This window comes from Eschscholzia californica, unplaced genomic scaffold, assembly GCF_041429995.1.
Source record: "Eschscholzia californica isolate CP2 unplaced genomic scaffold, dmEscCali1.0.p SCAF_4, whole genome shotgun sequence".
Lineage (NCBI taxonomy): Eukaryota > Viridiplantae > Streptophyta > Magnoliopsida > Ranunculales > Papaveraceae > Eschscholzia > Eschscholzia californica.
The window spans coordinates 39,589,681-39,617,655 of NW_028238461.1; the positions used below are offsets into that span (position 1 = coordinate 39,589,681).

Below are 27,975 nucleotides of genomic sequence, written 5' to 3' on the forward strand. Positions count from 1 at the left end.
CTATTGAAGTTTGGGTAGGTCTAATTCTCTAGTCTCTTCTATCATTTTTATATTAGGATTATCGACCATTCTAGTTATCTTTATAAATATATTTTTGTACTATATGTGGTTGTCATAACGGTTACAATTGTTACGTTTATGATGGAAAAACAATAGTCTTCATAACAATCTTCTCTTTTTATCGTTATAACAAGATAAAATACTATTCAGGTCACTTGGACTCGTATTTTCTTTCAATCCCTCGTGCAATATCGATTTTTACTCTTCAACTTACTATAGTCTTACGGATATCTTCCGTTAAACTCGAAAACTAAAATAATCCGCAAGATAACATGTAGATAAGATGCTTTATTATAATAACATAGTTAATACATTAGTAACAAAATAACAGTGCATGGGAAGCTAATTCATAATAGTGATGGCTGTGTAGAATCTCCTTCTCCAGGCTCTCCTGTACTTACAAATCCAAGGAAAGGTTCATTTCTAATGAAAGTAGTTATCAATGTCAATGATCTTTCAGGCTGGTAAAGTGGGGCCTCATGTCCTGCTGCTCTTACCGTCGCAAAAGTCAAATTCTTTTCGTAACCAATGTAGAATCCACCCACCTAAAAATGAGATATGAATACTTGTATCAGTCGTTCCAAATACATTGTTAATATTATGACACAGTATATCAAGATTGTGAAAACGCTCTATGAACTCGCGTACTTGAAGTGTGAGAGTAAGGAAAATAACAAATAGCGAGTACGTATTAACAAAACAATTACCTCATTTTTAGCTTTCCAAAAATTCCATGGAGTAGTTATTTGAAGGTTAAGCTTCTTCAGAGCATCTAAAGTGACCGTATAAGGAATTTGATAATCTAAATCACCGCTGCATTATAAAATATAGAAGGTGAATATGACATAACTCTGAAATAAAATCATATAAATAAACTATCTTATCATCTAATTCTAGATATATGATGCCACTAGTTAGAAAAGATGATGTATGACCTATACGTTATATTCTTGGTTGTTAGTTACCCCTTCTATCATGTATGACTATTCTCACAATTCGTTGGTTAAGCACAAGATTATCTCCTCCTAGTAGTTGTCTTATCCAATGTGCGAAACTATTCTTCGAACTGTATTAATCAATTGAGGTAAATTTGAACCCTCTAAAAATGTGGAACACACACATCAAACATTTACAGGTCTGCACCTACATGGTCTACTATATTGTTGTTTTCTAGTTCGAATAATTTATAGTACTTTCTTTTAGTTTTAAATCTCTTTAAAATATCTTTAGATTGAAAAGATAAAACTAAATTGACCCAAAATAATGAAGATGGCCTAAGGAAATAGAATTGCTTACCTATATAGAAGAGCGCGTTTCCCACTGTCAAGGAGCGATTTAATAACTGGTAAAACGGTCAAGGGCTTGTCTTCCCAACCACTCATTGTCCATCTACATAAATACACAAAAGGATTTAAAAATTAAAATACAATTCAGAGCAAATTGGTTTTTGTAGAATCCTATCTTAATTAAAGTCACCCAAAGGCTCACATCTGCTTAGTAGGTTGGAGGTCGCGGGTTCATTCATGGTAGAGGTTTAGGTGGATTCCATCTTTATTGACTCGTGTTGAAGAGTATAAATAAAGTAAAAGCAGAAATGACCTTTCATGCTTCTAAAATAGCCTGAAGGTTTTTCTGTGGCCTTTAGGGTCCAAGATCTTTGGTAGTTATAGAGTTTATTCTATTCATGTATTTGTTCAGGAGTATCCATATCTTTTTCTAAGTTATCTGTACTTTGTTCAACAAAAAAAAAAAGTTATGTGTACTTACTAATTTATGTGAGGTTGGAATCAATAAACTGGCCGAGCTACTTATGTCACATCTATAAAACTTAGGCATTCTTTTTTCTTTTCTATGTTTTACTACCTATAAGTTAGTTTAGTGTGTTTTCTTATCATTCTCATTCAAATATTCAACTGCTTATAGAAGAATAAAAAGTTACATGAACGGACCTGTCGTTACAAACAACCCAACTAGATTCCGATGAATGAGTAACATTTGCATGAAGCGCCACTTGAACTTCAGGTTGGTTGAAGTAGAATGTTAAATATGTCGTGAAACAAGGATCAACAAAGTCGATCTACATATAATTATTAATATCATTGAGTTAGAATTTTGATATTTGTAATGATAGGATGTTAGCCAAAATGCAAGAAACACATGACATAGATACGTTCTATATATGTTTATCAATACCGCACAATTTGTACTTTTGATTTTAAATTGGTGACATTTTGAAACGAAAAACAACTTTTGGATTAAACACTCTTACTGAAATAATAAGAGAAAGAAACGTTTGTCATTTTAATATAGCCAAAGAAAAAAATTTACCGGGGCCTCAATGGGTTTGTCGGTGACCTTGGCGGACTCAGGGCAGACATGTGCATATATGTTGTACGAATCAGTTGCGCTAGAAAATGTAACTAATTCTGCAATGTTCTCGGCTTCTTGAATTGCAGTTCTGCATAGATTGCTAAATTGACCCTCTTCGAAATTACAGTTTTGCTTAACTTTGTCATAGGCAAAGTCGGGAATTAAGCTTCGCATGAACAAGTAATCGAAATACCCTTTGCTTTGAGCAACTGATTCATCAATGAATGGATTCCCAATCTGATATTAAAAGAGAAAAATTAGCCAGTCAAATACCACCTTGTTGAAAAGACATTGACCTAGAGTTTAGATTTACTTACAGCAATTCCTTTGAGATTTACAAAACTGTTCTTGTTAGTGTGTTGAGTGATAACCATAGCAAGCTGAGGCACATAATGGCCAGCATAGCTCTCACCAGATAAGTATAAATCTCTATTCTTGTATTCAGGGAACCTTTCAAGCCAATTCAATACAAAAATATAAGCATCTTCAGCAGTTCTTTCATCTCCACTAGTCTCATAATCATCAGTGTTGTTGGAGTATGAGAAACCAGTACCAGCTGGTGACTCTATGAACAAAATATTTGCCACTGCATCCCAAACACTAGTTAATATACTTGGTGCAATTATAATGTAACGAAAATTTAGAAATATATAGGTATCAGGGAGATTTTATAGGGCCCCCTCATTTTTGTTAAAAGGCCTCCCCTTAGTGATAATTTAGCAAGTAAAATGGTTCATGGGGAGGCCTTTTAACAAAATTGGGGAGGCCTTATAAAACTTCCCTAGGTATCATTTACCTTTATTCCATGCAAATGGATTTTGGTGGAGTGTTTTGCCATCACTTTGCACTCGAAAAGGTCCTATTTCTTGCATAGCTCCAAACAATGAAGAACAACCCGGGCCTAACGAAATAAATCATAAAGTAATTGATTTGTAAGTGATAACTAATGATTTTTCTGTTTTTGAGAAAGCAGTAAAAGATTGAGATGAAAATTATAAAAAACTTGGTCGATAAAATCCAAGATATACTAGAGCTTTAACTTCCACCATAATTTGATCTATCAAGTTAAAACATTTCCTTGAAAATACATACATTCGTTTTATTTCGAAGAGTCCATGAAATGGGAAAGGAACTATTGTGTTTAAATAACCCTTGCAAAAATTTGATTTCTTTTGCTTCCATCTTGCGAAGAAGTTCTTGAATGTTTGACAGATTCGAGAAGTTCGACAAAGGTGTTCCTTCCTTTTCGCCGGAGAGAGGAACATGTGAAAGAGGGCAAAGGAAGAGAGAAGATAGAGAGAGGATAGGTAAAGAGAGAAAAAGAAGATAGAGGGTAAAAGAGAACGAGAGGAGAGAAAAATAATCAGTCATCGACAGCTGTCGGTGGTTGTAGCAAAGGGAAAAGAAAGAGGAGACAAAGATGTGAGAGAAAGAAAAGAATGAAGAGAAGAAACAAAAATAAATAGAAAAAGAAATAGTATAAGAAAGTGAAAAGTTGAATTTCTCGTTAACGTAAGGAAATGACAAATACAGAATCATTCAGGTATTTTGTATAAACTAGGGTCAGATGGAAAACCAATCATAAACTAGGAGGTCATTTGACAAATAACAACTTAACAATTACCGAATTAATTTAAGACCTACTTAAAAATAACTGTTTCTTATCTACATAAATGATTCGATTGGAGAACTCTAAATTTGTTGATCACAAACAAGAATTGAATAGACAACAAAGAGTTTGAAGGTTGAAGAGACTTAACCTCAAAATTCTTATCATGAATTTAAAATGAGAAGCTTTTTTTTTTTGGATGAAATTAAAACAAGAATCTGATAATTAAGATAAATACCTCCATTTAACCAAATGAGGAGAGGTGCTGAATCCTTGTTGATACCATCAGCCTCAATAAAGTAATAAAATAATGATCTTCCAGCTTCTTTGTTAACTGTGACATAACCTCCATATTGTGCAAAATTAACCTTACCTGGTTGACCAGGTAACTCACTTATTTTATCCTTTTCCTTTAGGCCTGATTGGCCATAAAGTTGATTGACATAAAACTCAGTCTGATTACTTCCTACTGATGAATTATTACCCAATGCACTGCTATTTGTTGCTAATGTCAAGAAGAAGAGACAACAAAGAAAGCTTCCATGATTAAAACTATTTGTATTTGACCTAGCTCTCTTCATAGTCTCTTTCTTCCTTTTTATTATTATTTTTTTTGTTTTTTTACTATTTATTTTAATATAACTATACCAATGAATTAAGAAAATTTGGAAAACCCCTCAATTTATACCATTTCATATTTGGGTTCAAAATATTTAGCTGCCTATATTTAAGTTAAACCACTTAAAATATTATAGTTGGTTAGAAATATAAGGCCATTATATTCTTTTTAAATCCAGAGAAATTGTAAATTGTATCTACTTTGATAACTAATTTAAGGCCATGTGGCCATGTGAGAGGCAACCATTGTTTTAATGATTTTACTTCGACCAGAACAAAAAGAGACACACTATTGTGAGAGTGAAACACGTAACCTGTTAAGTGCTATAACTGCTTATTTTTTTTTTTTAATTTAATAGATTTTCTTACGAAGCTACAAGGAGGCAGATTATCAAAGAAATAGTAATATTTGTTGTAATGATCCCGTGCATAATTTTAAGAGTCAAAAGTGCTCGGCATTTTGTTTATAGATCAATTGTACAAATGTGATTATATTCTCTATATAATTTAATCGTATGTGAATTTGGTAGAGCATTTTAGGTTTTTTCTTTTTGACACGGATTTCAAGAGTCATACATTGTATAGATACATCATAAATAAATATATGATTTGCATAAACCTAACAACTACTGTCATCAAAGACATCTTGGGCTTGATGGCCATATAAAGACTCTTAAACTATGGTAGGCATGAAAGTCTATATGATTTTAATAAATCCAATTAACATATGATTTTCGAGAGATCTGATCGATTAATGGAGGAAACCCTTGGGATTCACGCTTGGATGCATGAAGTAGAATGCAAACCTAAGTTCTTAAAACAAAACTTGACATGTTTGTGTATTCCCACGCAAAAAATCCTTTTTAGCTTTCAAAATGATAGCGGGAAGTTTTTTTTCAACATTACTGCAAAAAGGAGGGAACCAAACTCTAAAAATCGTAAAACCCTTTCCGATTGACCCTATGCGTGTCAGATGCATGGTGTGCCACATAGGCATGCCAAGATTCGACCAATGTTTTCACAAGATAGAGCATCATTTTGGTATATATCTCACAATTCCTTGAAATTAGACGTAGTAAAATCGTTAGACAAAATATTGCAAGTCATCGATTATAGTAGTTGAAATAGTCAAAAGTTAGAGTCTAGTATGTAGTAGGTATAACCTGTGTCCATAAGGCACAAACAGTTTGGTCTAGTACAATGTGCAAATATACATTTAATAGGCCCACATACTGCAATATATTCGAAAACTACTTCAATCGGTGAAGATGATGTTCATGCATATATATTTAAGATTACATATATTCTCCTAAAAAAAGAATATATATATTATTCTTTAACACATATGCACATCGTTCAGGAATAGGAAAATTTCTATCTTTGGCCAAAATATGGTCCCAAATTAGGGCTGGGAAAACGGTCCGGAAACCCGCGATCCGGCCCGTTCGGCCCGAACCGTGAGAGACCGATGACCGAAGCAGCCCCGAGCCGGGCTAGCCCGGCCCGATATAACGGGCTAATAGGGCCGGGCCTCGGACAGGTTCTCAATTCCGAGTCCCGGCCCGTTAAGCCCGTCCGAGTCCCGGCCCGATGCATAGCCCGACTACAAGCCCGACGACAGAGCCCGACCGAAGCGTCTATAAAAACCCAGCCGAACCCTAACTCCTCTCTCCTTCTCCGCCTCTCTCTCCCTCTCCGCCTCTCTCTCTCTCCTAACACCATCAGCCGAACCCTAACCCTCACAGCCGAAACCTAAAGCCATTTTACTCTTCATCTCACCATCCTCTCTCTCTCTACCAGTAACCCTAGTAGCAATTTTAGTCTTCATCTCACCTTCATCATCCAACAGATCCGAGTGTTCAAGTGATGGAGAAAGATAGCTAGGATCAAACCCAAAAAAGATTCTGCAAATATTATCAAAAGCAAACCTTTGAAGGATATCTTGAAGATCAATAACCGATTTCTTATCCATTGTCATTGAGAGAATGGGTATTAATCTATCATAAAGCTCAGTGTTAACAACATCTTCAACGAACTTTCGAAGAGATTTAGTGTTAAATTCATGACTAGATATTTGTCTCTGAAACTTCCAATTATCACCATCAGTGTTAAATATGGCAGTGCCAAGGAAATCAGAAAGTGTAGTAGTAAAAATATCACCTTTTGGGTAGAGATGGAATTGAGTCTTGAGTATGTGTTTTACATTTTCAGGATTTGCAGTTTAACACATAAATTTCTCCTTTTGACACATTCTTGTGTAAGTAGTTTTATTATGAAACCCTGTTAGTGTTTAAGTTTAACACATAAATTTGTGGTCATGTGTATGTTATACTTAAGAACTACTTTGGTTTATAGGAGTTATGAACTTCCTGTCGTTCTCACTGTATCTTGTTATCATGTTGTTCTAGGAAGCAAGTGAAAGCATTGGGCAAGTTCTTTTCATTCAGTTTCTTGTGGGGCTTCTTCCAATGGTTCTTTACTGCTGCAGATGGTTGGGGTTTCGTAAGCTTTCCTACTTTGGGCCTTGAAGCCTTTGAAAACAGGTGGTGTAAACCTCCCATTATATGCAACAAAATAGACAGTGAATACAATGTACAGAATATGACTCCAATTTCGTTAACTTGTGTCTAATATGGGTGACCAGTCGGTGCTTGACCTTCTGGATAACAGATTTGCTTCACTCTCTCTAAGCAATGGTTAGCACAATGTCGTCCACGGTGGAATACTCACCACTTATTGAACTCTTTGACATCCTGAAAGGGGTGCAGCTTGAAGTATAAATAAAATGGTGGATAAAAAATACATCATATGACTATGGATTAGAATTATAGTTGTTTATTGATCATGACTTCATTGGAGTATAGGATAAATTTGTGCCAACTTCAGTGAGTAAGATGTGAAATTCATATGCGCATCTTAGGGTGTTTAGGCTAGCATCATTTGTGTATATGTAAGTTATGTAACAAATGTTGGTTATATAGTACAAAACTGTAAGAATACTAAAGGACCTAATAAACTAAGATAAAAGAACTATATCTGTATAGTTGTATTGTCCCCATGCTAGGCCTTTTCCAAACATCTTATCTTATACAATTCGCAAGTCCTTTTATCTTCCTCTTTTACTTCAAAGGACATAATATCATCAAGTCTATTTTATCATCTATACTCTTACTTCTGAAACATCTAAAGAAGCACTTCACGATATCACAGCCCTTAGCACTACAATAGTTTTAAAAGCCACACTAGCTACTACTAGTTCTGATATTTGATTCTGATTATTGCACTCCCAAAACAGGTTTTACTTTGGCTTAAATTACAGGGCATCATGCAGGATTTCAAGACTGGCTACATGACATTAGCTTCACCAAGGTACCCCTAAACCTTAACTTCTTAAATAAATAAAATACATTGCAACATATAACAATTATGTATTTTTATATTTATAATCCAAATATAACCAATGAAGCGGACTTCTGAGAGTAATCTGCTACTTTAATTGTTTCCTCTAATATTACTTAAAATTCTCTTCACCCTTCTACTCACTGTTGATTCTGCAGTCCAGTAATCCGAAATTAACTGGTTAAGATTTTAAGTTAAAATCGATGGAAATTCTAAAATAAGTGTAGTTATTGTTCGGATATCTTCGAAAGTGTACATTGTCTAGAAAAATGCACAAGTCGATCACCAAAGAAATAACTTTTGTGAAATTGCTATGCCCCTAGTTGTACAGCATATAGTAGTGTACCATTACTAGTACCAGTACGAAGTAGGGCAGGGATCAACTTCCCAGGTAACATCGGTCTTCTCTATCTTTGTACATGGTAAATCCTAAGTTTTCCTAGCACTAGAGGAGGTCAAGACATTGTGTAGTTCCTGAACTTCCTAAGTCACGTAGTTTTATAAAAGAACTTCTGGAATCATACTTCATAGGATTTCCAATTGATATTATTTGACAAATTGCTTAATTGATTGTAGTTCAATAACGGGGTCACTATTTTACAGGTCTATGTTTGTGAGTCAAATTATTGGAACTGCAATGGGCTGTGTAATTTCTCCCTCTGTATTTTGGATCTTCTACAAAGCTTTCCCTGATCTCGGCAAACCCGGGAGCCAATACCCAGCCCCGAATGCTACTGTCTTCCGTAACATGTCAATATTAGGAGTAGAAGGCTTCTCAAGCTTACCCAAGAACTGCTTAACATTATGTTACGTGTTCTTCGCTGCTGCCATTCTCATAAACGGATTTAGAGACTTGGCAGGAAAGAAATGGACAAAATTTATACCGTTACCGATGGCAATGGCAATACCATTCTATTTAGGATCGTATTTTGTGATTGATATGTGTGTTGGGAGTTTGATATTGTTTGTGTGGGAGAAGAGAAACAAAGCTAATGCCGATGCACTTGGACCAGCAGTTGCTTCTGGTTTGATATGTGGAGATGGTATATGGACTTTACCTAGTTCTATACTTGCTCTAGCAGGAGTTAAACCACCTATCTGTATGAAGTTTCTTTCTAGAGGAGTTAATAGTAAAGTAGATGCTTTCTAGACTTGACAAGCACCAAAAGGACCTTTAAGAGTATAAGTTCGGGCAGTACTTAAGAATCTCTTCTGCCCATTGATTATGTCGATTTCGATTCAATATAACAGCTATATAAGAACCAATAAATGGGTAAGATGTAGGTATAATACTCGTCGAAGATGAAGAAAACTTAATGTAAATGAGACAGATGATAAAGAGAATATTTCAAAAAAAAAAAAAAAAGATGATAAAGAGAAGGACTGAAGCTAAGAACCCAAGCTCTAACATGATTGAATATACCCGAGCCCGCCCGACCCGAGCCCGCCCGACCCGAGCCCGTTGAAACCCGTTCGGGTAGTCGGGCTCGGACGGGCTACGGGCACTTCAAGTCTTTGATTTGCCCGGCCCGATCCGCCCGGCTCACTACCTCGGGCTCGGCTTATTCGAGCCCGATCCGCCCGAGCCCGGCACTTGGTAGCCCGAGCCCGACCGAGCCCGCCCGATTCCCACCCCTATCCCAAATAGGACCTAGGACCACCCATGAAATAAACCCAAACAAAACCCATAAACATTTCAAAAACTCACATCAGGTTCAAATCAAGATCTCTACCCTCAACATCAAATTTCTAGGCATCATATTTTATCCCAAATACCCACTTTAACCCTTTATGTACACTCATTCTCTTTAGAAACCCAAACGATTTCTTATTCCATTAGGATTCAAGAAACTGTTTTCCATTATTTTCTTTCTCCTATAATCGAACAAAGTCCTTTTACTCGCTGGAAAACCACCTTATTGCAAACTGAAAAATGTAAACCCTTCTAACCACCTTTACCATTATATCTTTGTAACATTCTACATCCTCATTCTTATTTCATTGTGTATAATGTTGTAATCGGAGTCAATTTTGACTCGACCTGACTCGTCAAACTCAGAAACGAAATGCAATATTGCGTTCATCTCGTCGACTCTTAAACTTAGAGCCAAGAATCACTCAAATCCGATTCCGGATGAATGAGAAATTCTAGTTTAACCAAGATCGATCAAAATAAGGACTAAAGCGTCAAATTGGACAAGTCAATTTGGGGCCGTTTGAGCGAAACGAGCACATCCAAATCTGGACGGCTCGCGTTCACTCCGCAGGATCAAAGAGGATCTGACGGTAGCGCGTGAAGATCTTCGGGCAACAACCAGAAACGTTGGATTCGCGGGAACCAATGGTCCGCGTCCCAGCTGTGTCGGTATAAGGGTGGGTTAAGTCAAATCTGTAAATCCAACGATCGATTCCGTCATCTGTTGGGCACCATTCGGGATAGAACTAACACCATCCGACGGTGGGTGTTTGCTCCGCGATTTTTAGGCAAAACGCTCCGCAAGCCAGCCGACATAACCAGTTATATAACCAACTCTTTTCTAGAGTTGTGTCCAAAAAAATCCAATGGTTTTGTCCCAAAATACCAAGAGATGCGTCCCAAATTCAGTGCCTAGCTACTCGATTCCTATATAAATAATCCAGAATCATTCCATTCTTCATCCAATTCATTCACTTCTCTTTTAAAATCAGTATTCTGGTGTGTCGGGAAATAATTCTGATTGTAGAAATATTCTAGTATATCTAGAATTCCGTAGAAAGAGTATCCGTGTGAATTCCATTTATTTTATTCTTCTCTCCTGATAACAGTATTCTGGTATGTCTGGAATATATATAATTCCGATTTTAGAATTATTCTGGTGTGTCTGGAATTCCAAAGAGAGAAGTATCCGAGTGAAGTTACTATATTCAAGTGTCTAGAAGATCTATTCACATCAGTCCAAGAGCTCATATTATTTACGAAGGTTCACCCGCTTTCAGAATATAGAAGTACCATTTTAAATTCTAAAAGGATAGTCGTTGTATCCCGAAGGCATACACCCTAACTGTTGGTGCTGTTACGGGGGTGTAAAATGTCTTAAGGAAAGAGAACTTATTCTCGCCTTGACTCTATTAATTTTGTCTATCTCGGTTAATACAAAAGAAGGAATACTGATAATCCGCTTATTGTCTATATCTCTGTAGCTTAGAGAAAGGAAGTTCCCTACTTCAACCCAGACCCTGTCTTAATCAAGACACAACAAAGATAAAGTGAACTCGAATCATAACTAGAAGAACAACATATCGTTCATAAATAAGTTTGGAGTCTTCATCTTCATTCTTGTTTCTTTGTAATTCTTTCAAACAGAATGCTAACCACCTCTAAACCACCCGCTTCGAGTCATCTTCATCATCTTCTCCTTTAAATCAACCCACTTCTACTTCATAATCAAGAACAAGTAACCCCCTTAAGGACCTATTCTCTCACCATTCTAGGTGCAACCTTAATCATAACTATGAGTTCTTGCTTCCATTAATGGGTTTCTCATGTTTTAACTTTGTGTTCTTACCACCATTAATGAGGTTTAAAAAATCTTTCTTCATATTAAACTCTATTTGTTTAACGTGTACACATTTTTTAATGTTTTCTTTTTGAAGAACATTATTTGTATTCAATTTTATTTTAGTAAGATGATATGAATTTTTTTTTGTAAAAAAATAGAACAACACAAGTTTTAATTGATTTTTTGTTGTTTCCCTCTCTTCAAAATTTACATGTTTACTCAGCATATCATGAATTGAGAAAATATGTTCTTAACTTTTGGATACATTTTTGGATTTGCGTAACAAAGAAATAAACTAATTTGACAAAGCTAAACTACCTAATGCATTCCCTTATTTACTTGTGTTGTTCATATTTGAAAAAAAAAATCGTATTATCAATCTTTTATTTCCCGCCATACCTCTGAGCCGTTGGCTGTGACCCATCCTTATAGCTTTCTTTTCAAGAAAAAATAAACGTCAGATCAACTCGTACCATTTTTAGCTTTGCTCAATGCAATTACTTAGACTTCTAGGCAAATCATATATTGTGTTGCTCATATCCACATATTCTTTTGTATTTTATCAAATTATTATGCATTTTCAATCTTGTTGTTATAACTACCTATCTAAACACTTACACGGTTTTGAGTTTTACTCAATACACCTTAGTTAGTTTTCTGAGCATATCATACACTTTGTTATACACATCCATATATTCTTTCACATTTTATCTATTTTTGAAAGTTTAAATTGTACTACATACATTGCTTAATATAAATTAAACTTTGCTCGAGATCAATTAATTTGGATTCTACATTATTCATAATGCATCGTGTACATACTGATATTTATTTAAATGCTTGATGTTGCTTTCGAGAATATCAATCTAATTACAGTTCATAATGTAAAATGAGGTTGGATAATCAACCACAGAAGAGGAAGAAACCCCTAGTATCGGAAGTCTGGGAGTTGGCCTTTAAGATTTTGGTATATGAGCAATTCCGAAAATGTAGAGTATTGTTTGTTTCTTCTTGTGAGAATTTTGAACTTTGCACAGTGTAACACAGTTATTATAAAATATTTAATGAAAATTTTGATTTTACAATCATATTTGAACAGTGTAACACAATTATTGTATAAAATATTTAATGTAAATTTTCACAGTGTAACACAGTTATTCTATAAAATATGAATACCTACACTGCACATTTTATGGTTTGCATTCAAAAAATATTTTATTGAGTATTATTCAACTTATTTATATGTCTTGACAAATTTCAAATTTGTATTGAACAACCAAGGTTTTGCTGACTACATTTTGGAACATGCAACCAAAATTGTTCTTTAGTCCTGAACAATACAAGTCCCTATGGGATTATTGGAATCAAAACTAATTTTAGATTGGTTCAACACGTCAAACTAAAAAAAAAGACGTGTTAATGTGTTCTTGTCGAGATCTTTAATTTAGAGCCAAGATTCACTAAATTTCAATTTCGAATGGATGAGGTATTCAAGGTTAAAGTTTGGACGAAAAAAATAGTTAAAGTTAACGAATTTCGTTAAGTCGGGGACTAAATGGAAAGTGGTTTATGGGCCAAAGAATAAAGCGTTGAATGTCGATAGCGGAAGGATCGCATGCTTACAATGCACCCAATCGAACGAATCGCATTTGTCCTTCTGGTGTGCTTAAGACACCTTCTAGAAGGTCTCGATCGCGCCCTATCGGACGACCCTAAATTCTTCTAACGTCAGGCAAGGGGTGGGATAACCTAGATCTTAATTTAACGATCATTGCTCTTCTTTCTTCACGCTCTTTCCATGCTTTTAAGCCATATCCAACGTTGGTGACCGCAAACGACCAAGATTAAGTATAAAAGTCAAATTTCCAACATATATCCCTATAAATCAATAAGTGCATCCCTAAAAGTTGCGTGTTTATTCAAGTTCTATAAATAAGACCCAAATGAACTTCAAATCTCATTCTGTTTTCTCCTGTGCATTCAACACAAAGATTTTTGTACTTGTGTGTCAAGAATATCAACTCTCTGCATGAATAAAGTCAGTAGCATTCTAGTGTGTCTCGAATAACACCACAATGAAAATGTAAGAAGCATTTCATTCATTCTCTCATTCTCTTCTCAACACATTAAGCTTTCCATGATTGTCTGGAATATAAGTTTTAGTTAATAAGATAAGATCAAGAACATGGAATCCACAACATTATAGTATTGTCAATAATACGAAATTGAGAACATTCCAGGACATCTAGAATCTAGACAAATAGCTTCTTAGTGAATCTAGAATCTAGAATCAAGAGCATTCTACTGAATCTAGAACTTGGAGTTTTGAGCATCCTAATGTGCCTAAAAGACAAAATCGAAGTCAGGATTTATCTCGAAACCAAGTCAGGAGTCAAGAATGTCAAGTCAGAAGAAGTCAAAGAGTTTATATTGCTTACAACGGTTCGTCTGTTCCAAAACTGCGGAGTACCATCACAAGCATAAACGGAGTTGTTGGATCGTAAGAGACATAACCCAACTGTTGGTACTATAATAGGGGTGTAAAATATCTTAAGGAAAGATATTATATTATCGTCTCAACTTAACCCACTTTGCATCTATCTCCATTTTGTCCGAATGAATGTTTATATGTTAGAACTAAAAGTCGCGGAAGCTATCGAACCTATCCTAGAAATTGATCCGATCCTGAAAATTAATCGAAAAGCTAAGCCAAAATCTAAATATGCGAACATAATTAACGAGGTTCGGCCTAAAGCCTACGTGCTCGGACGAACAAGAAAACTTTATTGAAGGATAAATGAAGACGACTCACACAACCCGCAAGTTCGTCCCAAGATGGTGCCGTATAGAAATTAACCTTCTATATTAAATCTTCGACGACCGAGAAATTAAACACAGCTCAAAACTATGAACAAAATCTCTCTCACTTGCTCTCTCTCTCTCTAGCTCTCTCTAAAAAGAATTGTTGTTGATTTGTTTGTTGGTGTGGTGATGTACAAGCACTCAATTCCCCCTATTTATACACATATATCCACTGACCATAATAGGGAAAATTAGAAACTTAAATTGAAACCAATTTGAATTGGCACTAAACCACCAATGTTCAATTTGGAAATTGCCTTAAACCGCCAATGCCTTCAATTTGGAAATTTCCTTAAACCGCCAATGCCATCTAAACCGCCAATGTTCACTTTTGGAAACCACCTCTCACAATTTTCCACCTCGTACACAATTTGATATACTTCAAATTTTGGACGAACTCCAGGATACTCCTTGTAAGATATATCTGCTTCTTGTAACTTCATCCGAGTGCACCATATGACCATGGCTGCCTACGTACCCTTTCACAGGATCAAGCCTACCGTAGTTCTAACAATCCTTCACATAAAGTTTACCTTGTCGCCACTACGCCCTTTCGGGCAACTTAACACGAGCCGATTTGTAGCAATTCTAGGCAATGCTGAAACTTGCTAGACGTCACCACTTTAGTCAACATGTCCGCGGGATTCTCATCTGTGTGTAACTTCATAAGAGAAACATCACCTTCCTCTATGACATCTCGTACAAAGTGATACCTGACATCGATATGCTTAGTGCGAGCATGATGAACCTGATTCTTCGCCAAGTGGATCGCACTTTGACTATCACACCATACATCTACGCACTCCTGCTTAATCCCTAGATCATCCAGAAGACCCCACAACCACAATGCTTCCTTCACACCCTCGGCCATAGCCATATAATCGGCCTTTGTGGTTGATAACACAACTGTAGATTGTAACATCGATCGCCAACTAACTGGAACACCATGTACCCTAAATACATAACCAGTAGTAGATCGTCTTCTATCTAGATCGCCAACATAATCTGAGTCAACATAACCACTTACCTGACATGTGTCTCCACCAAAACACAAACCCGTATCAACGGTACCCTTTAAGTACCTCAAGACCCACTTCACAGCTTCCCAATGTGTCTTCCCCGGGTTTGCCATAAACATACTAACCACACTGACCGCTTGTGAAATATCCGGACGAGTACACACCATAGCGTACATCAAACTGCCAACTGCACTAGCATACGGTACACGATCCATATGATCCTTCTCCACCGTAGTAGTGGGAGATTATCTTCCCAAGAGCCTGAAGGGTGGTGCCAAAGGTGTTGACACCGGCTTCGCATTCTGCATCCCGAACAGAGAAACTACTCGTTCGATGTAACCTTTCTGATTCAAGTACAGTTTCTTACTTGACCGCTCTCTCTTAATCTCCATTCCCAGTATCTTCTTTGCAGCGCCCATGTCTTTTATCTCAAACTCTTGACTGGGTTGAGATTTCAACTTATCTATCTCCACCATGCTTCGAGAAGCAATACGCATGTCATCCACATACAAAAGGAGATAAATAAAGTCACTTTCGCGAAGCTTTTGATGTATACACAACAATCATAGTCACTTCTGCGAAAACCATGCTTTAGCATTAAAAAATCAAATCATTTGTACCATTGGCGAGGGGATTATTTCAATCCGTAAAGAGACATTCTCAAACGACATACTTGATTTTCTTTGCCCTCAACCTTGTATCCCTCAGGTTGAGCCATATAAATTTCTTCTTCCAAATCTCCGTGCAAGAAGACGGTTTTAACATCGAGTTGTTACAGCTCAAGATCACTGTGAGTAACAATACTCAATAGCACCCAAATAGAAGTATGTTTCATGACCGGGGAGAAAATCTCATTGTAGTCGGCCCCTTCTTTCTGTGCATAACCCTTGGCCACTAGTGTTGCCTTATACCTTGTACCCTTGATCTCGGAAGAATCCTCTTTCTTCTTGTACACTCATTTACAACCAATAACAGACTTACCTTCGGGCAATGGGACAACCTCCCCCTGTTCTTGTGAAGAGACTCCATCTCTTCTTGCATAGCAACCAACCAACTCTCTCTTTCCGTCGCGGTAATAGCTTGTTTGAAGGTGACGGACTCGTCGTCTTCCACCGAGAGTGCATATTCAACCAGATTTGCCTGCCCGTAATGCCTAAGAGGTTTGTCTGACCCTAACCTCTATACCGACTTATATAACCGTTTCGGCCTAGTGTAAACTGAAACATCCTGCTGTTGTTGTTGTAAAACTTGTGTACCTTCCCGTTGAACCTCCTCATGATCGGGTTCATCAATTTCCTCATCCTGAGTATTATCCTAATGCTCCACCTGATCATGATTCCTAGAAACCCATTGGTCTTCGACTTCTACTTCCACTACTTGAGCTTTAGTAGACCCAACATCACCACAACTAGGCACCGTAGCTTTCGCCATAACTACAATAGACGGCTCATCAAACACCACATCTCTGCTGATTACAAACTTCTTGTCTTCCGTACACCATAGCCGATAACCCTTGACTCCTGTAGCATATCCTAAGAAAATTGCCTTCTTTGCTCTATTGTCAAGTTTGTTGCCTTTAACATGGTAATAGGCCGTACAACCGAAAACCCTAAGTCTCTAGTAATCTGCATGTTCACCTTACAACACCTCGTAAGGTATGCCGCCATCTAAAGATGAATGTGGAGACCTGTTCACAATATAACAAGCTGTAGCAACAAATTCTGCCCACCATTCTACGCCTAATCCTGAATTGGAGCGCATACATCTAGCCTTCTCAAGTAGAGTACGGTTCAATCTCTCTGCGACTCCATTCTGTAGAGGTGTGTTTACTACTGTCCAGTGCCTCACAATGCCTTCATGATTACAAAACTCCTTGAATGCCCCATCCGTGTACTCGGTCCCATTATCCGATCTTAACGTCTTTAGCTTTCGACCAGTTTTGCTCTCAACCATTGCTCTCCACACCAGGAATGCATTGAATACCTCATTCTTATGCTTCAGAAAATAAAGCCAGACAAATCTCGAATGATCATCAACGAATGTAACAAAATACCTGGAACCACCCTTGGAAGGTAACTTTGCCAGTCCCCAGACATCGGTATGTACGTAGTCTAATACCTCTTTGCTCCTGTGCTTGCTTGTAGAGAACGTCACCCTGTGTGCCTTCCCGAACACACAATGCTCACAAAACTCCATGCAAGACTTCTTCATGTCCTTCAACAAGCCTTTCCCGCACATCAAAGATAGACCCTTTTCTGACATATGCCCAAGGCGCATATGCCAAAGCCTCGTACTAGCCGTTGGATCCCTTCCACTGATTCCTACTGCTACATCTCTCGTAATTGTTGTCCCCAAAAGTTTGTACCAATTACCGTAACGAGTACCTTTCATTACCACCAAAGACTCTTAACGACTTTCATGGAGCCATTCTCTATAATTATCTTACAGCCATTCCGCTCCAACACACCAAGGGAAATTAGATTTTTCCGCAAATCGGGTATGTGTCTTACGTCCGTCAATGTTCTCACCACTCCATCGTGCATCTTGATCCGTATTGTTCCGAGTCCCACAGTTTTATGATGCACCCGAAAAGGTTACACACCCAAGCGGAGGTATCAAGTAGTAACCGGTAAAACCGGAGTCGATCCAAGGATAGGAAGGTAGTTTGGATATCGAAGGGTCTTATTCGTCGGTTTAAGTGTTACTAGTTAACTTAGACTAAGACGAAAAGGGAACAAAGGTAAATGAGGAGTTTGATAATTGAATAACTAACAAAAGAAGAAAACAAGTAAAACAAACTAAATTATCAATGTAAACAGGCGAGAGAGATTCGAGAGAGGAGTTGAAGGAACAATAGTAGGGAGGCAACAAATAAGTGAGAGAAGTGTCGAGGTCCGGGAATCCGTTGTGGTGGACCTACAACTATTTACGGTCCAATCGAATGTATTGATACAAACCTAGTCTCGATTCCTATGGTGGATGTTCATAAGCACTACGTATGTCCGGAGATAATACTTAGTCAAACAAACTTCCTAAACGATTAAAACCGAATCATCGAAAATGTCGTCTAGCCGCCTAACTATGTGAAGTGCATGACAAGACACATGAAATTTGGATCTAGACTACGATCGATATCGATCACTTTGCCTAATCGATTAACTATGCGAAGTACTTGATAAGACACATGAAAAACGATTGAAACAAGTAATCAAAATAAGAAAACATCAATTTATTGTCAAAACATTAAATCATCACATAGATAATCACAAATTCATCACATTTCATCTCATTAACGACACACTTGATTGAGCTAACATGGTGAATAAGGAATAAATGAAAAGAAGATGATGAGAAATCCCCCTTTTTCGATGTGGTTCGGGGCTAGGTTCGTCAGAAAATTTGAGTAGTTAAGGTTCAGCCGATCTCCCCTTAGCAAATTTCTGGATTTCCCCTTAACAGTGCATAATGGGTCTCCCCGAGCAAAAATCAGATCTCCCCTTAGCAACCAGACTCATCTTCTTCATTTAAAACCCACCACCATTAAAGCTTCACCAAGCTTTCTCTCTCTAATCACTTTTAATCAAAAACCAAATCAAACAACATGGGTAGCTAGCCAAGAGGATGGGGAGTAAAAGCCCTAAGTTGTCCGGCCAAAATAATGGCCGGAAACCTTAGAAAAATCCGGCCAAAGATGGTGAAAATCCGGCCAAAGATGGTGAAAATCCGGCCAAAAACAAGATCCGGCCAAAAATGCTTCAAAACCAACCTCAAAACCACTCGATTTTCTTCACCAAGTTCCGGCCAAGCTTCCCAAGCTTCCGGCTAAGCTTTCCTAGCTGCTAGCATGAAGTTTCATGCACATCCCTTGCCGGAGCTGCTGCTGTCCCGGCCTTCTTCTTGTTGCTACGGTCGGTTCTAGCTTTGGCCGGCAAGCTACCTTGCCGACTAAGCTAGAACCGACACCCCTTCTCTTTCCCTCTCTTTCAAGCTTCTTCTCTCTAACTTTCTTGATTAAGAACAAAGAAAAACTTCAAACCCTAGGCTCTCTCTCCCTCACTAACTTGTTGGGTGTTGTAGAAGATGATGACCAAGACCCCGTTAGACTTCTTTTTCTCACTTGTGTATACACAACCCTAGACTGAGTCAAACTTGACTAAGTCTTAGGCCATTTTCACTTGGACCAAAAAGGTGCCCATAGAATCTCTATTATTCTCTTCCTCTTTGGGCTCTTGGGTTGGGCTTCTTTCTAAAGCAAGGGAGTGCCTTCATAGAATCCTTGTTTCAAGACCGAACCTCGGCTTCTTTCCTTCACAACTTCTCCGTCCGAACTCCGAATCGACTTCCGTTTTCACCGTCGGACTCGTCATTGACTTAACTTGTTGTTTGACTTCTGATATTGACCAAAATACCCCTAGTGCTATTTTCTTCCCTTTTGCCGCATAAGATGAAAATGTGATAATTCGCTCTCTTTATTCCGAATTACACCCCAAACCCCAAATAAACTACCTAGCAATAAAAACACATAAATAATTAGAAATACAACTCGAAAAGAACTAACTAATCAAAGTTAAGTGACCTAAATGTGGCTTTTTCACGCCACATCATTTTACATATACTATCATCACCTAGTATAACTGTACCACCATCTATACTCCTATATGTAGTAAACCACTCCCTATTTGGACACATATGGTGTGACGCCCTTGAATCAAGCATCCACTTATCGGAGATCTTCTCAGACACCTCTGTTACCGAGAAACATTTGTCAGGGTCTTCTGACACATATCCCGCCTCTTGCATCTCTTGTTTCCCCTTGTAGCTTTCGTTCTTTTGCTTCAATTTTCTCTTTGGACAAGCCGCTTTAAAGTGGCCAAGTTCACCACAATTAAAGCACGTTTTCTTGAAAGAGTCTCTAGATTTGGATCTAGATTTCCCGCCCTTTCCCTTTCCCCTTTCATTACTCCTCTCCCTCGTTACAAACAACCCTTGTGCTTGATCCTTGTCTACTCCACCTGACGTCATACTGCTAGTTGCAACCTTACGAAGGTCATCTGCTAATAACGAATTTCTCGTCTCTTCCATTCTTAGACTGTCACCAACAAGCATCAAAGTTTGAACAAGGTGAAGGATTTATCCGTTCGGTCTGAAGGAGATGTCCTTCCGAAGGAGTGTCCTTCGACCAAGGTGGCAATGCGATCAATTTGTCAGTTAGGATAACGATGACCACACGTGAAGATCATCCAGTCCGGTCCAATTAGGGGTCGTAATGCTTTGCTAGAAGTCAACTACGATCGTCGGATCAAGGAGTTGATTCGCGGCTAACATAGACCGGATCCTACAACGGGTTACACATAAGAGTGGTAGCTTGATCGGAGAGACTTGACTAGATGGCTAAAGATGGATGGGATCCAACTGGAAAGGCCGAAAGGGTCCGAATGGAGATTCGGGACAAGATAGAAAAGAAGGCTCATTGGGCCGGCCATGTGATGGCCGACCAGAGTAAGTGGGCCGACCATATAAGGCCCATGGTGGGCTGCCCTGGCCGGCCACACTTAAGGGATTATCAAAATACCCCAAAAGGGTATTTTGGTAATTATCTTTTCTGTGACCTGAAAATAGAAAACCTAATCTGAATGGGATTCTAATTAAGGTTTGTCTATATATTGGGTCAGTTGAGAACAGAAAAGGTGTGGATTTTTCTCTAGTGGAAAAATATACAACTCTCTCTCTCTCTGAATATACAGCTATTGGAGAGAGAGGAATATAGAGAAAAAGCTCCCGTTCTATCAATCTAGTCAAGAAGAAGAGTTCTTCTCAACCTTCTAGTAAGTCCTAGCAGTCTGAAAGGAAGGGAGATCAAGTCTATTCACTCGGTGTCTCAAGTAGAGGAGCTACAATTGGAGCTCTCGATCTTTGCATGTGATTGGAATGGTTCGAGGGAAAAACGCGTTTAGGTATTTATCCCTCTTCTAGTTCATTGATTAGTTTATGCATATGATCCTGGGCAATCTAGTGTTAAACATATGATGTTTGAGATTCCTCTTAGAACACTAGTTAGTGTATAGGATACACAAAACCCGACACAAGGTTCACATAGGATTTAGGCAATGAAAGTAACAATATGAGGGCTCGGTCCTCATCCTCAACCTTAACATCAATATCCTTCAAATCTGAGATAATCCTGTCAAACCTATTCACATATTCCTGAATAGAAGAACCCTCTTCCATTCTAAATGTGAATAATTTGGATTTTAAGTAGACCCGATTCCTTAAAGTTTTCGTCATGAAATTGCTTTCTAGCTTTAACCACACACTCGCCGCCGTTGTTTCTCCGTCTACTAGGAACGCCACGTCTCTCTCAAGACACAACATAATGGTTGCCCGTGCTTCGAGATCTAACTCTTCCCAATCCTCATCTGACATATTTCCTGGTTTCTTTCCCGTCAACGTCTTGTGTAATTTCTGCGAGATTAGCAGATTCTTCATCTGCATCCGCCAATAAGAAAAATCGTTTTTCCCATTGAACTTCTCTATCTCATATTTCCCTGATTTGACCGTACCACTTCTCGATCCCATCTTCTCTTCGTTCAATCTCAACAAGGCTCTGGTACCAATTGTTAGAACTAAAAATCGCGGAAGCTATCGAACCTATCCTAGAAATTGATCCGATCCTGAAAATTAATCGATAGCTTCAGCGACTTTTAGTAATAACATTATCGTTCGGCAGTAACATTGTCGATTTCCCCTAAGAATTAGAGAATGGGTCATCATGGTCTGAATACAACCACAAACTCTGTGAAAAGAAAAGATAGAGTGAGAACTCAAAGTACAGTCAGACTATTCTGTTTTGACTACGCACAAAAAGGCAGTTTTAATAATTAAACCAGAGAGATTTTAAACTCCGGTCGAATGATGGAACTCCATAGACTTGTTTAACTCAGAACAAAAAATTATTCAATTAGTAAGCAATTTTCCAATACATTCATGGTGGCTGCCAGCCTCTTCATAACATATTGTGAGTTGTTGATACAACTAGAACTAATAATATAAGTGGTTAAACTTAAATTTAGGCAGATAAACTTAAATTTGGTTAAACTAATAACCGAAAGAAACACAATATAAATATAGTATATTGCTCTTCATATTTAATTGAGAAATTTTATTAGAATAAAAAACAATAATAAAGAAAAGAAGAAAGAGAAGATGAAGAAAGGTGGGTTTTTTGGATACAAAAGCTTTCTTCATTTTCTCTTCTTCTTGGTATTCATTACAGATGTTTATGCAAGTGAAGGAATATCTGGGACTAATCAAACTAATTTTTATGTCAATCAACTTTATAGCCAATCAGGCCTGAAGGAAAAGGATAAAATCATTGAGTTATCTGGTCAACCAAATAAGGTTAATTTTGATCAATATGGAGGTTATGTTACAGTTAACAAAGAGTCTGGAAGATCATTATTTTATTACTTTGTTGAAGCTGATGGTATTAACAAAGATTCAGCCCCTCTCATAATTTGGCTTAATGGAGGTATGCAAACCTTAATTAGACATAATACACATGTATAGAGAGATAATGTTTATCATGAATTGTAAACGGCCTGAAAAAATGGACTGACCACGGGCGGAAAGCCAGGCTCGCCGGCTCCTATTGGGCGGTCCTGGTGATAGGGAAACGATATGTCCAGTGGGAGCCGGTAACATTGGCTTTTGGCCGGAGGTCGGCCCATTTTGTATAGGCGCCCCTCTCATAATTTGGCTTAATGGAGGTCCAGATGCTAATAGAACCACCCCTTATAGAACAACAATTAAGCACCTGTAGATGCGCCCTAAATAAAATCTGTTCGGTATTTCTTGTAAAGTTGTTGTATTAATAGAATGAGTCCTCATTAAATATTGTCAATGCAGACTTACAAGTCTATGTCGTATTCGTTTTGTATAGGCCCATTTTGTTCTTCACTAATTGGAGGTATGGCACAAATTGGACCTTTTCGAGTCAGAAGTGATGGTAAATCACTCTTACAGAATCCTCATGCATGGAATAAAGGTAATGTATTATGAAGTATATACATAAATATGTATAAATATTAAGATTTTTTGTAGGGTCAAAGTGAATTTAACCTAAAATCTCTTCTAAAAAGAAAGAAAGAAAAAACCTAATATCTCAATTTGGCATGAGTAGAGAGGCCCAAGACATTACATGCTTGGTTGCTAGACACCCATGTCTATTTTGTTTCTTTTCGGGTGATGTGGAATACGTGTGGTTTTTAAACCAATCACGTGTGGATCTAGCTTCGATACCGTGTTAAGTTTGTGGTCCTTCAACTCAAAACCAATTGACAATAAGTGAACGGGACCTAGCCATTATATGCTTAGTTGCTAGATACTCCTTTTCCCATGTGCCACTATTCTCACAGTGTATATGTTCGGGATGCAGTGGCAAATGTTTTGTTCATAGAGTCACCGGTTGGTGCGGGTTTCTCATACTCTAAGACAAAAAATGATTATGAGACAAATGGAGATCAAAGAACAGCTGAAGATGCTTATATTTTTGTATTGAATTGGCTTGAAAGGTTCCCTGAATTTAAGAACAGAGATTTATATTTAAGTGGTGAAAGCTATGCTGGTCATTATGTGCCTCAACTTGCTATGGTTATCACTCAAAACACTAACAAGAACAGTTTTGTCAATCTCAAAGGAATTGCTGTAAGTAACTCAAAACTAGAAAATCGGCTCTACCCATTCGATTAAAATATTTTGACATCGTTTTTTTTTGGTATAATAGATCGGAAATCCAGTAATTGACTATGAAGTTGAAAAAGGGCTTGGATCGGTAAATTTTATGTGGATGCGTGGTTTGATTTCAGACAAAAGTTACCAAGAAGTACTTGGGATTTGTGATTTTAAATCGGGAAAAATTAGTAAGGAATGCAAGGATGCAATTGAAGATAAACACTCCGAAGTTGAAGGAATTATTGGATTGCTGCAGAACAATGTTTATGAACATGTGTGCTTAACCGATAATGTCACTCAAACTCCTAAGGAGACTTCGGTATTGTTCTTTTTCTTTAATATAGAATGTTGCAATTATATCGACTTTATTTTAGGTCTTACTCATTGTATAACAATCGGTTTTAGTAATTTAAGATACTGAGATTAATTTAATTAGTCGGGTGAGATTTTGAATGAAACATAAAGAACACATGGTTTTTCTTCATCAATTACTCAACGAGGTGATAGGGCACCTCGTTGATTATTTTAATTAGTCAAGTTGATTAACAAAATCGTATATTATCTGCTAGGGATCTGTTTGTGAAACAAAATATTAAAAAAATTGTTTAAGCAGTTTCAAATGCGAAAAAGTTCACGAAAATTTGTCATTTTTGAGAGCTATACTTTTGACTAGTAAAACTATAAAGTTAAGTTGAAAATGAATATTAAACAATGTGAATATTTTGGGAAGTTTAAAAATTGGTTGAGCATTTTAAATTTTTTCATGATTTTTAAACAAGATGTTAAAGACATGAAGGAAATCTATATTTATATTTTTCTTTAGGTAAAGACACAACACGAATGCATATAGTAGGAGTTTAAAACAAAAGAGAAATCCATAGATATCCGACTCAACATAGTTTTTTTTTCTTTTTCTATATATATGTAGATAGAGTTTGCCGATCCATGCCAGTTTGAGTATTTGAATCACTACATGAATCTACCTGAAGTTCGCTGGGCTCTTCATGCTACTGCATCTGATTCAACTTTTACATGGGAATACTGCGTCGAAAGGTATGGAAAAAAATATATTTATTTTTTGAGTAGGGATAAAATGAATGACAAGCCTGATGGAACCATAAGGCCAAGAAAAACCTAAGCAGATTTGGGAGGAAATTCCATATCAACAGCCGGAATGTCCTCTGATTTGTGTTACAAATCAATCTGAGTCTTTGATTTGGGATATCCTCCAAATCTGATCATTTTCCTTCACAAAGCTGCAAAGGGCATCTCTAGCAAATGGATTCTCTTAGACCTTTAAACTCCATCATTGAATCATAGTTGAAGGTCTTCAATCGAGGACATAAAGAAGTATTAGGAAGCACGAAAACCTAGAAACCTAAACAAGAGTGAAGTTGGAAGAAAAAAAACAATGCTAGAAGAGACTAAAAGCCAAGGCCTACTTCAGATCTAAACGAAATCAACTGTCTGCCTTTTCAAGTCAATTCTCTTCCTCTCTCTCTTCATTGACCTTTTTACTCTCGATAGACAGTTGATTCTTATTTAGGTTTGAGATCGGTCGACTTTTGCAACCTTTTCTTATTTATTCAAAAAAACTTTCAGTTAGAGGGCCAAAAGGACATTAGCTTGTGTCAATATAAGTGTCCATTGTTGTATACACACCCGAACGAAATCTGTCATTTTTGGAGTAAAACATAAGTTTCCAAAAGTTTTGGCTATTCTTTCAGGAGGATTTTAACATTAACCTCATATAAAACTCGAAACAGATGCAAATGTAAAAATCTATTGGGCCTCCAAAGTATCGGATGGGCCTTGAGTTTACAGTATATATTTTTATTGATCCTCATTTTTTTGCTTTTGTACTTCTTAAATATTTTTTTGATGATTGCATTGATCTCTTGTTTAGGAAATGGTTGGATAGGCCGACTTCTGTTTTACCAGATCTCAAGTCTCTTCTTCAAAATGGAAAAAGAATCTTAATATACAGGTAACTGAAGCATTAACATGGCATGTCTATTACTCTATTAGGGTTATAAAATGTTCAAATCTAAGGTCTTGAAGATCCTTCGGGGTCTCAGATCGGACAGACAGTTTTATTCGGTGTGGGGGTGGGCCGGACACTTTGGGATTTCTAAGTTAACATTCCCTCACGCCTACAAAAACTAGTAGGCCAACTAAGTATCCGATTCTTTGGCGCTCGAGCTCTAGACATTAAAACATGTAGTATTTAAGGAGGCATGTGGGAAAACAACTATTTATCCGCTTAGGCGCATTCATATAGATTCATTTATAGACTTGAGCAAATTTCATGAAACATCAACATTTTTGTCAAAAGCATTAAGCATCGACATACTTTAGCAATCTCTTCTTTTTCATTAGTTTTCTCGGTATACGTTTTGTAAAAATTGATTTTAATTTTGTAATTTGATTTTTGGTTCATTTTACAATATATGCAGTGGTGACTTAGATTACAATGTTCCCTATACCGTAACTTTAGAAGCTATAGCGAAGCTTAATCTTACAGAGACAATACCATGGACTCTGTGGAATGCTCACATGGAGGTAATATAATTTCGCTAATCCTAATGAACTATTTTTTCGTTATTATTTTAACTCTAATAATAATAACATTAAAAATTAATTTGTGTATCAAATTTATTATTTGTTCTTGTAGATGGCTGGGTTCTTCATAGGATATGAAAAGGATTTAACATTTGCTACAGTGAGAGGTGCTGGACATGAGGTCCCCTTATACCAGCCTGAAAGATCGTTGGTAATGATATCTGCTTTCCTTCAAAATCAGACGCTCCCTCTTCCCGCCCCGGATTTTTTAGCCTAACAAGTTGGCGACAGATGATTGTGATTAGCTACGGACTATATTACTTCACATGAATTAATATCTTGTCATGAATAAATGTATTATGTAATTGTCATATTGAATATATTATGTGTTATAACAGATAATCGATTAAAATTGGTGTTTGTAAAATGATTTATGTGACGGAAATGATGATTGTGTCTAATATGGTATTTAGTTTAGTCTGTTTTTATTGGAGAAGATAATAATTGATTCATTAATAAGCAAAATACGAATGGTTTGACGAGGAAGCAAGCCAAAACCTAACATTACAAGTTCAGTAAAGCATATAACAAAAGGCTTCCAGACACGCTGACAATTCAAAAAAGAAAAATTACAGAAGGCTTAAAACCAAGCTCTTAACTTCAAGCACCATCTAATACCAATTTCTAGGAAGGTCACTAAAGTTGTGATTGTAATCAAATTCCTATTTGTTGTTGGGTAATAAATGTTGGAATCGGAGCCGATTTTGGCTCGACCTGACTCGCCAAACTCAGAAACGAAACACGCCATTGCGTCCGTCTCGTCAAGCTCTTAAATTAAGAGCCAAGAATCACTCAAATCCGATTCCGGATGAATGAGAAATTCAAGTTTGAAGTTTGGACGAAGATCGGTTGAAATAGGGACTGAAATGTCAAAACGGACAAAGTTAGATTCGGGACCATCTGGGCGAAGCGAGCACGTCCAGATCTGGACGGCTCGCGTTCCACCCGAGTTTCTAAAGCGAGATCTGACGGCCGAGCGTCCTATGTTTCGGGAGGGACGCGACCAGAAGCGTTGGATCCGCGAGATCCAACGGGTCGCGTCACCTCCGCGTCGGTCACACGTCGGGATAAGTTGAGATCTTCATCTAACGGGCATCTAGCGTGTGTGTTGGGCAAGATTCGGGCAAGATCCTATGGTGGGCGTTCC

General features: G+C 37.4%; 3 protein-coding genes across 3 annotated transcripts; 2 read left to right on the forward strand and 1 right to left on the reverse strand.

The window, feature by feature from the left end:
* Positions 1–328: 328 nt before the first annotated feature.
* On the reverse strand, positions 329–4,690 carry LOC147544617 (serine carboxypeptidase 1-like). The gene is made up of 8 exons (XM_086636094.1): positions 4,278–4,690; positions 3,227–3,331; positions 2,748–3,016; positions 2,389–2,667; positions 2,010–2,137; positions 1,357–1,449; positions 768–873; positions 329–605 (listed from the first exon to the last, which is right to left on the reverse strand). The coding sequence occupies exons 1-8, from the start codon at positions 4,618–4,620 to the stop codon at positions 408–410; spliced, it is 1,521 nt and encodes a 506-aa protein (XP_086492220.1). The 5' UTR covers positions 4,621–4,690; the 3' UTR covers positions 329–407.
* Positions 4,691–6,329: 1,639 nt separating this feature from the next.
* On the forward strand, positions 6,330–9,326 carry LOC147544618 (Oligopeptide transporter OPT superfamily protein). The gene is made up of 4 exons (XM_086636095.1): positions 6,330–6,914; positions 7,066–7,200; positions 7,953–8,026; positions 8,660–9,326. Exons 3-4 carry the CDS (start codon positions 7,983–7,985, stop codon positions 9,204–9,206), a joined length of 591 nt encoding a protein of 196 aa, XP_086492221.1. The 5' UTR covers positions 6,330–6,914; positions 7,066–7,200; positions 7,953–7,982; the 3' UTR covers positions 9,207–9,326.
* A 13,302-nt stretch (positions 9,327–22,628) lies between these two features.
* LOC147544619 (serine carboxypeptidase-like 40) lies at positions 22,629–27,229 on the forward strand. The gene is made up of 8 exons (XM_086637263.1): positions 22,629–23,004; positions 23,416–23,520; positions 23,911–24,179; positions 24,259–24,525; positions 25,135–25,259; positions 26,113–26,193; positions 26,663–26,768; positions 26,881–27,229. Exons 1-8 carry the CDS (start codon positions 22,680–22,682, stop codon positions 27,043–27,045), a joined length of 1,443 nt encoding a protein of 480 aa, XP_086493389.1. The 5' UTR covers positions 22,629–22,679; the 3' UTR covers positions 27,046–27,229.
* The last annotated feature ends 746 nt before the right edge of the window (positions 27,230–27,975 follow it).